General features: G+C 39.4%; 1 protein-coding gene and 1 pseudogene across 3 annotated transcripts in view; one reads left to right on the top strand and one right to left on the bottom strand.

Moving 5' to 3' along the window:
* Window positions 1-13,778, bottom strand: part of UBR1 (ubiquitin protein ligase E3 component n-recognin 1) — a 152,574-nt gene that overhangs the window by 79,699 nt on the left and 59,097 nt on the right. For 2 of the 3 annotated variants that reach the window (XM_027570929.2, XM_027570931.2), the window contains exons 13-19: window positions 12,457-12,556; window positions 11,774-11,902; window positions 8,060-8,240; window positions 5,206-5,267; window positions 4,815-4,925; window positions 2,234-2,299; window positions 1,875-1,976 (exon numbers count right to left, since the gene is read on the bottom strand). In XM_027570929.2, the coding sequence (XP_027426730.1) occupies window positions 1,875-1,976; window positions 2,234-2,299; window positions 4,815-4,925; window positions 5,206-5,267; window positions 8,060-8,240; window positions 11,774-11,902; window positions 12,457-12,556 (751 nt within the window). The remainder of the gene's footprint in view (window positions 1-1,874; window positions 1,977-2,233; window positions 2,300-4,814; window positions 4,926-5,205; window positions 5,268-8,059; window positions 8,241-11,773; window positions 11,903-12,456; window positions 12,557-13,778) is intronic. The other variant, XM_027570930.2, reaches the window with a different exon arrangement.
* On the top strand, window positions 2,523-4,469 carry LOC113909592 (annotated as a pseudogene).

Genomic DNA, 13,778 nt, shown 5'->3' on the forward strand with positions numbered 1-13,778 from the left:
GAAACTGGATCACTTTCGTACACCATACACAAAAATAAATTCAAAATGGATGAAAGACCTTAATATGAGACAGGAAATCATCAAAATCCTAGAGGGGAACACAGGCAGAAATCTCTTTGACCTCAGCCATAGTCACCAAAGGCAAGGGAAACAAAAACAAAAATGAACTACTGGGACTTCATCAAGATAAAAAGCTTCTGCACAGCGAAAGAAACAATCAACAAAACTAAAAGGCAGTTTTTGGAATGGGATATTTGCAAACGACATATCTGATAAAGGGTTAGTATCCAAAATCTATAAAGAACTTAACAAACTCGACACCCAAAAAACAAATCATCCAGTTGAGAAATGGAGAGAAGACATGAATAGACACTTTTCCAAGAAGACAACCAGATGGCTAACAGAAACATGAAAAGATGCCCAACATCACTCATCATCAGGGAAATACAAATCAAAACCATGATGAGATACCACCTCACACCTGTCAGAATCGCTAAAATTAACACAAGAAACAACGGGTGTTGGCAAGGATGTGGAGAAAGGGGAACTCTCTTGCACTGTTGGTGGGAATGCAAATGGGTACAGCCACTCTGGAGAACAGTTTGGAGGTTCCTCAAAAAGTTAAAAATAGAAATACCCTATGATCCAGCAACTGCACTAACCCAAAGGATACAAAAATACAGATTTGAAGGGGTATATGCACCCCGATGTTTATAGCAGCATTATCAACAATAGCCAAACTGTGGAGAGAGCCCAAATGTCCATCGACTGATGAATGGATAAAGAAGATGTGGTGTGTGTGTGTGTATATACACACACACACACCATGGGATATTATTCAGTCATCAAAAAGAATGAAATCTTGCCATTTGCAACAATGTGGATGGAGCTAAAGTGTATTATGCTAAGAGAAATAAGTCAGTCAGAGAAAGACAAATACCATATGATCTCACTCATATGTGGAATTTAAGAAAGAAAACAGATAAGCATATGGGAAGGGGGAAAAGAAAAGGAGAGAGGGAAACGAGCCATAAGTGACTTTTTTTTTTAGATTTTATTTATTTGACAGAGAGAGTGGGAGAGAGCACAAGCAGGGGGAACAGTAGGCAGGAGAGGGAGAAGCAGACTTCCCTGCTGAGCAGGGAGCCCAATGCGGGGCTTGATCCCAGGGCCCTGGGATCATGACCTGAGCCAAAGGCCGATGCTTAACCAACCGAGCCACCCAGGCACCCCGCCATAATTGACTCGTAACGCCAGAGAACAAATGAAGGGTTGATGGAGGGAGGTGGGTGGGGATGCGCTAGATGGGTGATGGGTATTAAAGAGGGCACTTGTGATGAGCACTGGGTGTTGTATATAAGTGATGAATCAGTGAATTCTACTCCAGAAACCAATATTGCACTATATGTTAACTAACAACATTAAAAAAAAAAAGTGATTTCTAGGAGGCAGACTGTTTCATGTTATTTTTCTTCTTATTATTAATCTATATATTCTAAAAATTTTTTTAAAGATTTTTATTTATTTATTTGAGAGAGAGAGTGAGAGAGAGAGCACATGAGAGGGGGGAGGGTCAGAGGGAGAAGCAGACTCCCCGCTGAGCAGGGATCCCGATGTGGGACTCGATCCAGGGACTCCAGGATCACGACCTGAGCCAAAGGCAGTCACTCAACCAACTGAGCCACCCAGGCACCCCTATATTCTAAATTTTTATAAAGAGTATATGTGTGCATATGTAGATATATATGCATGTTGTATGTATATGTGTGATTTTTGGAAATATACCTAAAGATAAAAAATCCTAAATATGATTAAAATTGTTAACAAAAATATTTCCTTTGGAATTAATTCACATGTCTGTTTCTGGTGCTTACCTGGTCTTTTGTGGATATAGTCTTATTAAAAGCATCAGCAAGTTCATACCTCTGAAGTACCAGTAACAAGAACTTATTGGGATCCATTAAAGATGCACCAATCTGTGAAAGAAATGCAGCATCACAGTTCTACATGTATTAAATGAAGAAACATTTGTCTCTAGTAGGACTGTCAGAAATAGTATAAAGTCTGCAGAAGATAATGTAGTAGTCCCTTCCGTTTTTATGATGCCATATTCCGTTTTAACAGTGAGAAAATTTTAAATAAAGTTAAAAATAATTATAGTATCTTTTCTCATTACAAGGGATCTAAGAAGGAAAGTTAAGATATAAATATCCAAAGTAATTTCAATAGGTACCTGAAGCATAATGATATCTTTATCATACATTTCTTCTCTGCACTTAACATCTTGGTAATAAAATACCTATAAAATAAAAGGTAGAATAGAAACTACAAGAATTATTTTATTTTAAACAGAATTCTCAACAAAAACTATTTCTAAAACTTTCTCAAAACTAAAAATTCCAAGAACTCCTTAGTGGGAAAAAAATTGTAAATCTATGAATTATTTTAAGGGATTTGTGAGATTTTTGAAGGAAATATGCATGAAAATACTTGAGTTTAAAATGCTCTATATTAATTATTACTCAACAATGAAATAATTTATTTCCTCTAAGTTAAAAATGCGCACTTCAGAGTCGTTCTGGGATTGGAAACTGCTGGGGGCTGAAGGACTCGGCGGGCACCCACTTCAAGGACCCCTCCCTCTGCAGACATGGCGCAGTTTGTGTTCGAGAGTGACCTGCACTCGCCGCTGCAACTGGACGCACCTATCCCCAATGCACCCACCGCGCGCTGGCAGCGCAAAGCTAAGGAAGCTGCAGGGCCGGCTCCCTCACCCATGCAGGCAGCACTGGCAGGACCCCAGGCCGAACTCCCGGCAAATCCAGCTCCAAGGCTCAGACCACTCCCAGCAAACCTGGTGGTGACCGCTATATCCCCCATTGCAGTGCTTCCCAGATGGAGGTGGCCAGTTTCCTCCTGAGCAAAGAAAACCAGCCTGGAGACAGCCAGATGCCCACCAAGAAGGAACATCAGAAAGCCTGGGCTTTGAACCTGAACAGTTTTGATGTGGAGGAAGCCAAGATCCTTCGGGTCAGTGGAAAACCACAAAATGCCCCAGAGGGTTACCAGAACAGACTGAAAGTGCTTTACAGCCAGAAGGCCACGCCTGGCTCCAGCCGGAAGACCTGTGGTTACATTCCTTCCCTGCCAGACCGAATTGTGGACGCCCCTGAAATCTGGAATGACTACTACCTGAACCTTGTGGACTGGAGCTCTGGGAATGTACTGGCTGTGGCGTTGGACAATAGTGTGTACTTGTGGAGTGCTAGCTCTGGTGACATCTTGCAGCTGCTGCAAATGGAGCAGCCTGGGGACTATATATCTTCTGTGGCCTGGATCAAAGAAGGCAACTACGCGGCAGTGTGGAGGTGCAGCTGTGGGATGTGCGGCAGCAGAAGTGGCTTCGAAACATGACCAGTCATTCTGCCCGTGTGAGCTCCCTGTGTTAGAATAGATATATCGTGTCCAGTGGCTCACATTCTGGCCACATCCACCACCATGATGTTCGGGTGGCAGAACACCATGTGGCCACACTGAGTGGCCACAGCCAGGAGGTGTGGGCTGCACTGGGCCCCAGATGGCCAACATTTGGCCAGCGGTGGCAACGATAACTTGGTCAATGTGTGGCCTAGTGCTCCTAGAGAGGGTGTCTAGGTTCTCCTGCAGACATTCACCCAGCATCAAGGGGATGTCAAGGCTGTAGCTTGGTGTCCCTGGCAGCCCAATGTCCTGGCAACTGGAGGGGGCACCAGCGACCGATACATTCGAATCTGGAATGTCTGCTCTGGGGCCTGAGTGCTGTGGATGCTCAATCCCAGGTGTGCTCCATCCTCTGGTCTCCCCACTACAAGGAGCTCATCTCAGGCCATGACTTTGCCCAGAACCAGTTGGTTATTTGGAAGTACCCAACCATGGCCAATGTGGCTGAGCTTAAAGGTCACATTGCCCGGGTCCTAAGTCTGACCATAACCCCAGATGGGGCCACCATGGACTCAGCAGCAGCAGATGAGACCCTGCAGCTATGGCACTGCTTTGAGTTGGACCCTGCATGGCGGCGGGAACAGGAGAAGGCCAGTGCAGCCAAGAGCAGCCTCATCCACCAAGGCATCTGTTAAGGACCAACTCATCACCTCAGTTGTTTTTATTTTTTTATTTTTCTAATAAAGTCGTATCTCCCTCTCTTAAAAAAAAATGCCCATTTCAATAAAAGTAAACCAGTTTCTACAATCATAACGCCATTTATCTCCCAAGTTGTAGCTTTACAAGTCCAGTTTCCCACCTTTTAGGAAAAGCATTCCTCTTTATTTGCTTTAGAATGGAAGGAAAAATTGTTCAGGGAGCCTTCAATTAAGAATGGTGGGGGGGCGCTTGGGTGGCTCAGCCAGTTAAGCATCTGCCTTCACCTCAGGTCATGATCCCGAGAGTCCTGGGATCAAGTCCCACTTTGGGCTCCCTGCTCAGCAGGGGAGCCTGCCTCTCCCCCTCCCCTGGCTCCTCCTCCCTGCTCATGCTCTCTCTCTGTGCCAAATAAATAAATAAAATCTTAAAAAAAAAAAAAAAGACTACAGGTCCCCAAGTAAGGAAATCTTCAGAAAAGACCTATATTAATGGACAGGTTTCTACTGGCTTTCACTGAATCTAGCCACTCAATAGGATAAAACAACAAATGTCTATATGGTTACTAGAACTTTCAATTCTGAGTTTATATAAGAGAACAGAAAGTAAATAGCAAAATCCAGGGACACAAGGTAAAATTAAAGAAAAAATGATCAGAAATAGAACACACTCATAAATGTAAACAGGCCTTGCCATACCTGGCTAATGAGAGAGAGCCCATTTCTTCGCCACATCTCAGCAACAACCTGGGCAACCAATACCAGACAACGCAAAGGATATTCCACTAGTACCTCTACTTGAAAGTCCTCCTGAAACAGATGAGCAATTTTGTTATTTTTCAGAGGGCTTGGATGTGTGTCAAAGTTATTGCACTAAACAGTCCTCGGTTTTCTCATCTGTAAAATGGATGGAACTGAATGAGATAATTCCAAGTTCTTGTGATTCAGATATCAATGTCCTTATATAGAGACATAAAAGTACTGAATGGAAATTATTCAGGTAGGTTTCAAAATTTTTCTTCCCTCTCATCAACCAAGAAGTATTTAGAAATAGGATATAAGTAAATCAACACTTAATAGAGTCACTTACAAAAGGCACAAATTCATGCAGTCTTGAAACAGCTCCCAGCCTGCTTAAACGCACATGAAGACCTAACAGTTATAAAAAAGAGAGAGAAAAAGGAAAAAGGAATAAACCCAGTTAATCTGTCCCATTAACTCCTCAAGTTTAGAAACGTGTGAGATGTTAATATGCATTTGAGTTTAGAAATGCAAACTTTTGATTTCTAATTTCGAAACACAGTAGTATTAATACATTTAAGATCCTACATTGTGCAAGTTGTGTTTATACATTATGTAAAAATAATATGTTGCCTCTCAAGATATCCTTATTCTGCTCTTAAAAAAGCATCAAAATAAATGAAAACTAACAAGTATTTCTTTTTATAAAAAGAGAGGTGATATACAAATCACATCAATTACATCATGTGCAAAAATTAACTAAATTAATCAAAAGGCTAATCATAGGTGCTAAAACTATAAAACTCTTAGAAGAAAACATAAGGAAAAGGCTTCAAGACATTAGATTTAGCAATAATTTCAAAAGACACTATCAACAAAGTGAAGGCAACCCATAGAATGGGAGAAAATATTTGCACATCATATATCTGATATCCAGTTAATACCGAGAATATACAGAAAACTCCAATAACAAAAAAATCTGATTAAAAAAACATAGAAAGCACTTGAATAAACATTTCTCCAAAGAAGATATAAACATGGCCAACAATCACAGGAAAAGATGCTCAATAATCACTAATCATTAGCGAAATGCACATCAAAACCACAATGGGGGGCGCCTGGGTGGCTCAGTTGGTTAAGCGACTGCCTTCGGCTCAGGTCATGATCCTGGAGTCCCGGGATCGAGTCCCGCATCGGGCTCCCTGCTCAGCAGGGAGTCTGCTTCTCCCTCTGACCCTCTTGGATCTCGTGCTCTCTCTCTCTCTCTATCTCATTCTCTCTCTCAAATAAATAAATAAAAAATCTTAAAAAAAAAAAAAAACCACAATGGGCTACCACTTCACTCATTAGGATGGCTATTAAAAAAACAGAAAACAAGAAGTGTTGGTGAGGATGTGGAGAAAATGGAATCCTTGCGCACTGCTAGTGGGAATGTAAAATGGCGCAGTTGCTATGAAAAAGAGTATGGAGTTTCCTCAAAAAATTAAAAAGGAGAATTACTTTATGGGCCAGTAATTCCACTTAGGATACATACCCCAAAGAATTGAAAACAAGGGCTCAAAGAGATACTTGTACACTCATATTCACAGCAACATTATTCACAACAGCCAAAAGGTGGAAGCAACCCAAGCATCCATTTGTGGATGAATGCATATGCAAAAGGTGGTATATACATACTATGGAATATTATTCAGCCTCAAAAAGGAAGGAAATTCTGATACATGCTATAACATGGATAAACTAAGGACACTGTAGTAAGTGAAATAATTCAGTTATAAAGGATACGTGTATGATTTCAATTACATGAGGTACCTAGAGCAGTCAAGTCATAGAAATGGAAAGTAGAATGGTGACTGCCAGGTACTGCAGGGAGTGGGGATTGAGGTGTTATACTGAACAGGTACAGAATTTCAGTAGGGGAAGATGAAAAATTCTGAAGATGGACAGTAGTGATGACTGCACAACAATGTGAATGTACTTAATGCCATTGAACTGTACATTTAAAAATGGTTAAATTATAAATTTTGTGTTATATGTATATTTTACCACAATTAAAAATATAAATGTAGGGCATCTGGCTGGCTCAGTCAGTACAGCATGCGACTTTTTTTTTTTTAAGATTTTATTTATTTTAGAGAGAGAGAGAGAGAGCAAGTGTATGAGACCAGGGGGCAGGGGAGGGAGAGGCAGACAGGGAGGGAGATAGAGGGGCAGATAATGTCAAGCAGACTCCCTGCTCAGACGGAGCCCTGCTTGATCCCATGATCCTGAGATCATGACCTGAGCTGAAATCAAGAGTCAGACACTTAACTGACTGAGCCACACAGGCTCCCTGAGTATGCAACTCTTGATCTCAGGATAGTGAGCCTCAAGCCCCATGTTGGGAGTAGAGCTTCCTTACTTCCCAACTAACTAAACTAGAAAGCTGCTATCAATATTGTTTAAAAATAAATAAATAAACGCACTTATATAAAGTTGCTTAAAAAAAAACCTGACAGGGCCAATTTACCTGGAAATGCAAATCAAAGAATGATTAAAGAAAATCTATGATTTCTTTTAGTGGTGAAAGGAACAAGGACACAGACAACACACTGGCGTAATCAGGCAGAGAAGAATGTTAAAAACTAGTAACAATGTATGTTAACTATACTGCAATTAAAAAAAAAAAAAACAAAACCCAAACGAGAATTTAAATAAAAATTTGAAACAGGGCGCCTGGGTGGCTCAGTTGGTTAAGCGACTGTCTTCGGCTCAGGTCGTGATCCTGGGGTCCTGGGATCGAGTCCCACATCGGGCTCTTGGTGAGCCTGTTTCTCCCTCTGCCTCTGCCTGCCACTCCCCCTGCTTGTGCTCTCTCTCTCTGTCAAATAAATAAATAAAATCTTTAAAAAAAATTTTTTAAACAAAAACAAACCAGGAACAAGATTTTGCTATATTTAAGTCTGAGTGGGAGATGAGTTACCAAGTTAGTCCTTAAGTGTGTATTATAAGGATCCATTAGTTGATCCAGATAGAAAAAGACCCAGATACACAAGCATTCTTAAATAGATGTTCTTTGAAGGACAGTGACAGCTCTTAACTGCAGTATCTGATCTGAGTATGTCTGTACATACTGAGCACAGAACAAAAATAGAAATAATTCCAGTACCCTGAATATCTAAAAAACAAAGCTAATAGAAACATGCAAAAAAAAAAACACTCACCAGCAAGAGTCCTAGAGAGTGGCAGATGTATGCTTACAAGATCTTCAGATACTCTGTAGGACTTAGTTTCCAGAGTATGACCACACAATTGTACTACTGTCTTGCTACTAGATATAAAACTTGTACTGCACCTCATCACAGCTTTGTGACATTCTTTATAAGCCACGAGTAAGAGCTCTTCCTAAAAGAAAAAGAAAAATGCAAATACATTAACAAGTTATCTACTTTACCACACCATTCAATAAATATTTAGTAAATATAAGCACAAAATTATTTTATGTATAGCAGGGATACCTACAAAGGATCTGCAAACTAGGTGGAAATATCAGACAGACAAACACACACGCACTATCAAAGTAAAACATTTTAAGTACCATGTAAATGGTACAGCAACTACCCATATCACATATTTTTTGGCAACCCTCATCTTATGGAAGGCATGCATAATTATTCAAGATGAGGTCAAAGTATGCGTTGCTCATCTTGACATTTACCAAACCTTCTGAAGTCATCTACATTTGCTGTTGTCACTCTAGCTTCTGAAACTTCTTTAGGGTCTGCTTTCTGCCCTTACCAAATTGATCAGAACTGCTTTTTGAAAAAAAATTCAAAGAATCCATGTAGTAACCAAATTCAGAGGGTCTTTCCTAAGTCCTCATCTTCCTTAAAATGTGTGTGGCACTGTATTCTGTTGAGTACCTTCATCTTTTTTTTTTTTTAAGATTTTATTTATTGGGGCGCCTGGGTGGCTCAGTCATTAAGCGTCTGCCTTCGGCTCAGGTCGTGGTCCCAGGGTCCTGGGATCAGGCCCCGCATCGGGCTCCCTGCTCCACGGGAAGCCTGCTTCTCCTTCTCCCACTCTCCCTGTTTGTGTTCCCTCTCTCGCTGTGTCTCTCTCTGTCAAATAAATAAAATCTTTAAAATAAAAGATTTTATTTATTAATTTGAGAGACAGAGAGAGCAAGAGCGGGGTAGGGGCACAGGCAGAGGGAGAAGCAGACTCCCTGCTGAGCAGGGAGCCCAACACGGGGCTCGATCCCAGGACCCTGGGATCATGACCTGAGTCGAAGGCAGACGCTTAACCAACTAAGCCACCCAGGCACCCCTGATGAGTACTTTAATCTTTCTGAAACTTTCTTTCCCACTGATTTTTACAAACCTACTTATTCTGATACTTCTGTTACTGATTAAAGATTTCAAGCAGTGATTCTTTTTTTTCGTTCCCAATTCCTTCTGCCTACTAAATGAGACATTCCCAATATTCTCTTCTTACAGGTCTTTAATTTCTACCACCTCAATTAAAACTGCAGAGATGACTCTCCTAAGCTATATCATTTCTGTTTATGTGCTAGACATTCTTGCTTAGGTCTTACACTTATATTTCAAATTCAGAATAGATTAAATTGGTTTGTCATCATTTCTGCTTTATTGTGCACTTCCCTTCTCAATTTCCCTTGTTCTGTTAATGACACTATGATTCATACATTCATCCACACAGAAAATTTCAAAGCCACTGCATTCTGTGTGTTAGATGTTAACAGATTTTTCAGGGGAAAAAAGTTCTGTGTTCACATAAGACTGAGAAATGCTAGGCTGAACAAGATCAAGTAGGATTTTTTTAAATGCCACTGAACTTTTCAAACCCTTTAATTAATCAGCGTGCTGATTTCTAAGTGGAATATTTCCCAAAATTTATTTGATCATAGAATTCCTATTTTGGGATAAAATTAGTGTGAGAAACACTATCTTGAAAAGTCAGTTTTGACTCTTCTCTTCCTGGCATACTACCCCGATTTGAGTTTTCCTTATCCTAAATTTATTTTATAATCCTAACTTATTTCCTATGGGTTCTTTCTCTTTTTCCCTGACTGCCCCCACCCTAGTTAAGATCCTGTCACCTTAGATTTAGACTTCATAGTAATCTTTCTGTTGGTTCCCTTGCCTCCTAACATTACCCTCTCCAATCTGCCATCTTCAGTGACACTCATTAATTCTTCCTAAAGCAGTGTGTTGACATTGTTACACTTCAGACACAATCAGTGTATTCACATACTGATGCCAAGGCATATTTCCAGCTTAATTGCTCATTAATTTCATCCATAAATCCCTTGATTTATCTAGTTTTTATTCTTCCATACTGCCTGAACAGGAGTTGGACTTCCCCTTATTTCTCTGTTTACTCTGTATCTCTGCTTATGATGCCACTTTTCCCCACACTTAAATTCTGCATATTCTTTTACACCCACTCAAAAATGCTTTCACAAATATGTCTTCCCAGTGGTTTGTAATTCTTTTTCCTCCCTCTTAATTTGTTTGGACAATATTTCCTGTCCTTATTGTTCTACAAAGCTACAGTGCTAGATTAAATTCTGTCCTGTCTGTATGACTGCTCTGAACCTGTGACCAACTGCTCATGGTGAAGCAGAAGAAAGGAGGAAAAAAGAGAGTTCACAGAAGTAGCAGAGACAATGAAGGGGCTTTTATTCTTATTGATTTTAAGGATAGGGGAGGCCTGTGGGTGTACAGGCAGATGAATGAAAGACTGGGAAATCGTAGAGGTGACAAATGAGGAAGCCAACTCCAGGAAGAAGGAGCTCAGGACCAAGAGCCTAGGTAGAGACCTTAGTTTTAGAAAGAAAGAGATGAAAAGAAAGGGACCAATTGTGAAGACACAAACTTAATGAATAGACTATGTCATGTGAGAGGTACAGAGAAACTAGAGAAAATGAAAGAATTTGATGCAGATAATGTCAGTTTTCTCAAAACAGAAATAAATGAGGTCATCCTTCTCAAAAGGGAATCTAGGGTAGGACTGTGTGTTTCAAGAGGGTTATGGTCTAAAATTATTGCATAAGGAAATATATTAGTTCTGTATTTTGAAATTAATTTTCTTAATGGTTTAACATGCATAACAGAGCTCTTGATTGAATAAATATCCACCCTTCTCTATTATTGAAATATTTTAAAGTCTATGTGATCCTAATTTTCATATTAACATTCACGTCCAAGGAAATAAATGCATACATAAATAAATAGTGTTTTGTTGTATTGTTTAAACCCAATTCCCAGAGGTAAATGAAACTACTATGGAGCACATTTTTTTAATTAAGTATAAAAACTGGATTTTCTGGGGCACTGGGTAGTTCAGTCGGTTAAGCATCTGACTTTTTTTTTTTAAGATTTTATTTATTTATTTGACAGAGAGAGACATAGTGAGAGAGGAACACAAGCAGGGGGAGTGGGAGAGGGAGAAGCAGGCTTCTCGCCGAGCAGTGAGCCGATGCTGGACTCGATCCCAGGACCCTGGGATCATGACCTGAGCTGAAGGCAGACATTTAACGACTGCCTTCGTTAACGACTGAACCACCGAGGCACCCAAGCATTTTGGCTTGGGTCATGATCTCAGGGTCCTGAGATCCAGCCCTCCGTTGGGCTCCATGCTCAGAGGGAAGTCTGCTTGAGATTCTCTCTCCTTCTCCCTCTGTCCCTCCCCCTGCTCATGTTCTTTCTCCCTCTCTCTAAATAAATAGAATCTTTAAAAACAAACAAAAAACAAACACTGGATTTTCCTTCTAAATTTAGTAAGACAAATTCAAATACACAACTACTTAAATAATAAAATTTTACATCAAGCAAGTTGCTACATAAACTCTACTACTAATAACCATTAGAGCACTTAAAAAGGCACTAATCCTACTAAAAAGTTTTACTTACGTCACAAGCGCACCACTCTTGGAACATGAGTAAAATATTCTTTAATTGCATCTGTATAGCAATGGCAGCCTCCCAGTCAGGATCCACTTCTATGTGTTGCCCAACCTGTCTTCTGATTTCTTCCATTCCCTATAAGAAAAGAGTGATTACTATATATGTATATAGTAGGCCCTCTTTGTTTACTCCTCTGCTGTCAAAATATAAAATTGTTAGGATTCATATTCATATATGCATAGCTTTTTTAACATGGCTATTATACAAGGTCAGAATGCATGGGTTCAAATCCCAGCTGTCACTTTCTAGCTGCATGTGACTCTGGTCAAATTATTTCTAGACTTCAATTCCCTTATATGGAAAATGAAAATAATAATAGTAACTGCCTCATAAGATTGCTATGATGCTCAGCAGAGATAATGCATGTAAAGTGGTTACTACCATATCACATAATAAGCATTCAGTAAACATCAAAGAGTAATAGCAGCAGTTAACTAAAGTATACAGAATTATACCTATTAAAGATCTATTAAAGCAGGATCAGTGAGGCAGTGTTTAAATTTTATTTCTACTTTACTAGATATAGTCTTCCTCAAATAACAAACAGAATTTCCTTAAAACAAAGAAAGACTGGGGCTAAATTTTTAAAAATAAATTTATTTTACTGATGTACAGAAGAACTATCATACCTGCATACAGGTAAGAATCTTCAAAAAAGACCGAAAACCTTCAAGGAACTGCATTCTTAATCTTTCTGTCCACGCTGTGGGCTTGCTGATTAGGATATACCTATCATTTCAAAAGAAAAAGAAATATTTCACTTTCCCATTCTGAGATAATTTTAAAGTTCTCAAAGCTACAGACAATGTTGATTCATCAACATTATGGATTCTAATTTCTTAAAATAATTAGACGCTCTGGGCAGAGCTAGGATTACACCAGCAAAATGTGAAGGCTCTATGAGAGGCGGCTGTCAAAGTTAAGCCTGACTTCTCTATTCAGAAGTTGTTCTGCTTAATGATCCTTAGAAGCAACCTAGCCTAACACAGATGGACAACCACAGTACAGATTTTCTAGTTGCTCAAAATATGTGAATTTCCCCTTTTCCTTGTCATTAGAGATTTCTCTGTTTAGGTAAGGATATAGGAGAGAAGTTGTAATAACAATCAGAAGACTGGGAAAACTTTAAAGTTAACATCCAAACCAGCAACCGTAAAATTTTAACATACGGTAAGTATCTAGGGATGTGCTGACTCTAAATTATTCATTGTAGAGAATAACTATATTCAGAAATACATAAAATAAAATGTGATAAAACAATGAGGTGATTATGCACCACTTCCCTGGATAAAAAAATAACTCAGCTACAAGAATATTTCACAGTAATGAGGGCCATAGTAAAAAGATTTTTCCTGTACATTAGACAAAGGAATAATAAATACACTGATTTAACACTGTTAAGTTTAAGTATGGCCATTTGGCATTTTTGTGCATTTTGTGCTTGTTTGTTTTTGCATACATGTAATTTATGCATAATTTGTGAAGCACACTGGCTAAATAGTGATTCACTACAGAATTCATCTACCATCTCTGTACTGAAGTTGTGGTAATGTAATAATTTGCTGAACTTTAGAGAAAGATTTATAATCATATTTAAAAACTGAGAAATTTGAAAAGGTCTGGAAACTTTCTCCTTTGTAATATCAAGGTTCCAATGCATAATTCCAGAAATCTGTCAAATGCATTTTTTAAAAATATTTATTTATTTGCGAGAGAAAGAGAGAGAGAAGGTTGGCATGTGGGGAGGGGCAGAGGGAAAGGGAAAAAAGCAGGTTCCCCGCTGAGCCGCCAATGCAGGGCTCTATCTCATGAACCTGAGATCACGACCTGAGCCAAAAATCAAGAGCCGGTCACTTAACTGACTAAGCACCCAGATGCCCCTGTCAAATGTATTTTTAAGCAAACCAAACTATTTCTAGGTTAGTTTGGAAGCCTGTTTTCACCTCTCTAT

This window comes from Zalophus californianus, chromosome 6 (assembly GCF_009762305.2).
Source record: "Zalophus californianus isolate mZalCal1 chromosome 6, mZalCal1.pri.v2, whole genome shotgun sequence".
NCBI classification, from domain to species: Eukaryota; Metazoa; Chordata; class Mammalia; order Carnivora; family Otariidae; genus Zalophus; species Zalophus californianus.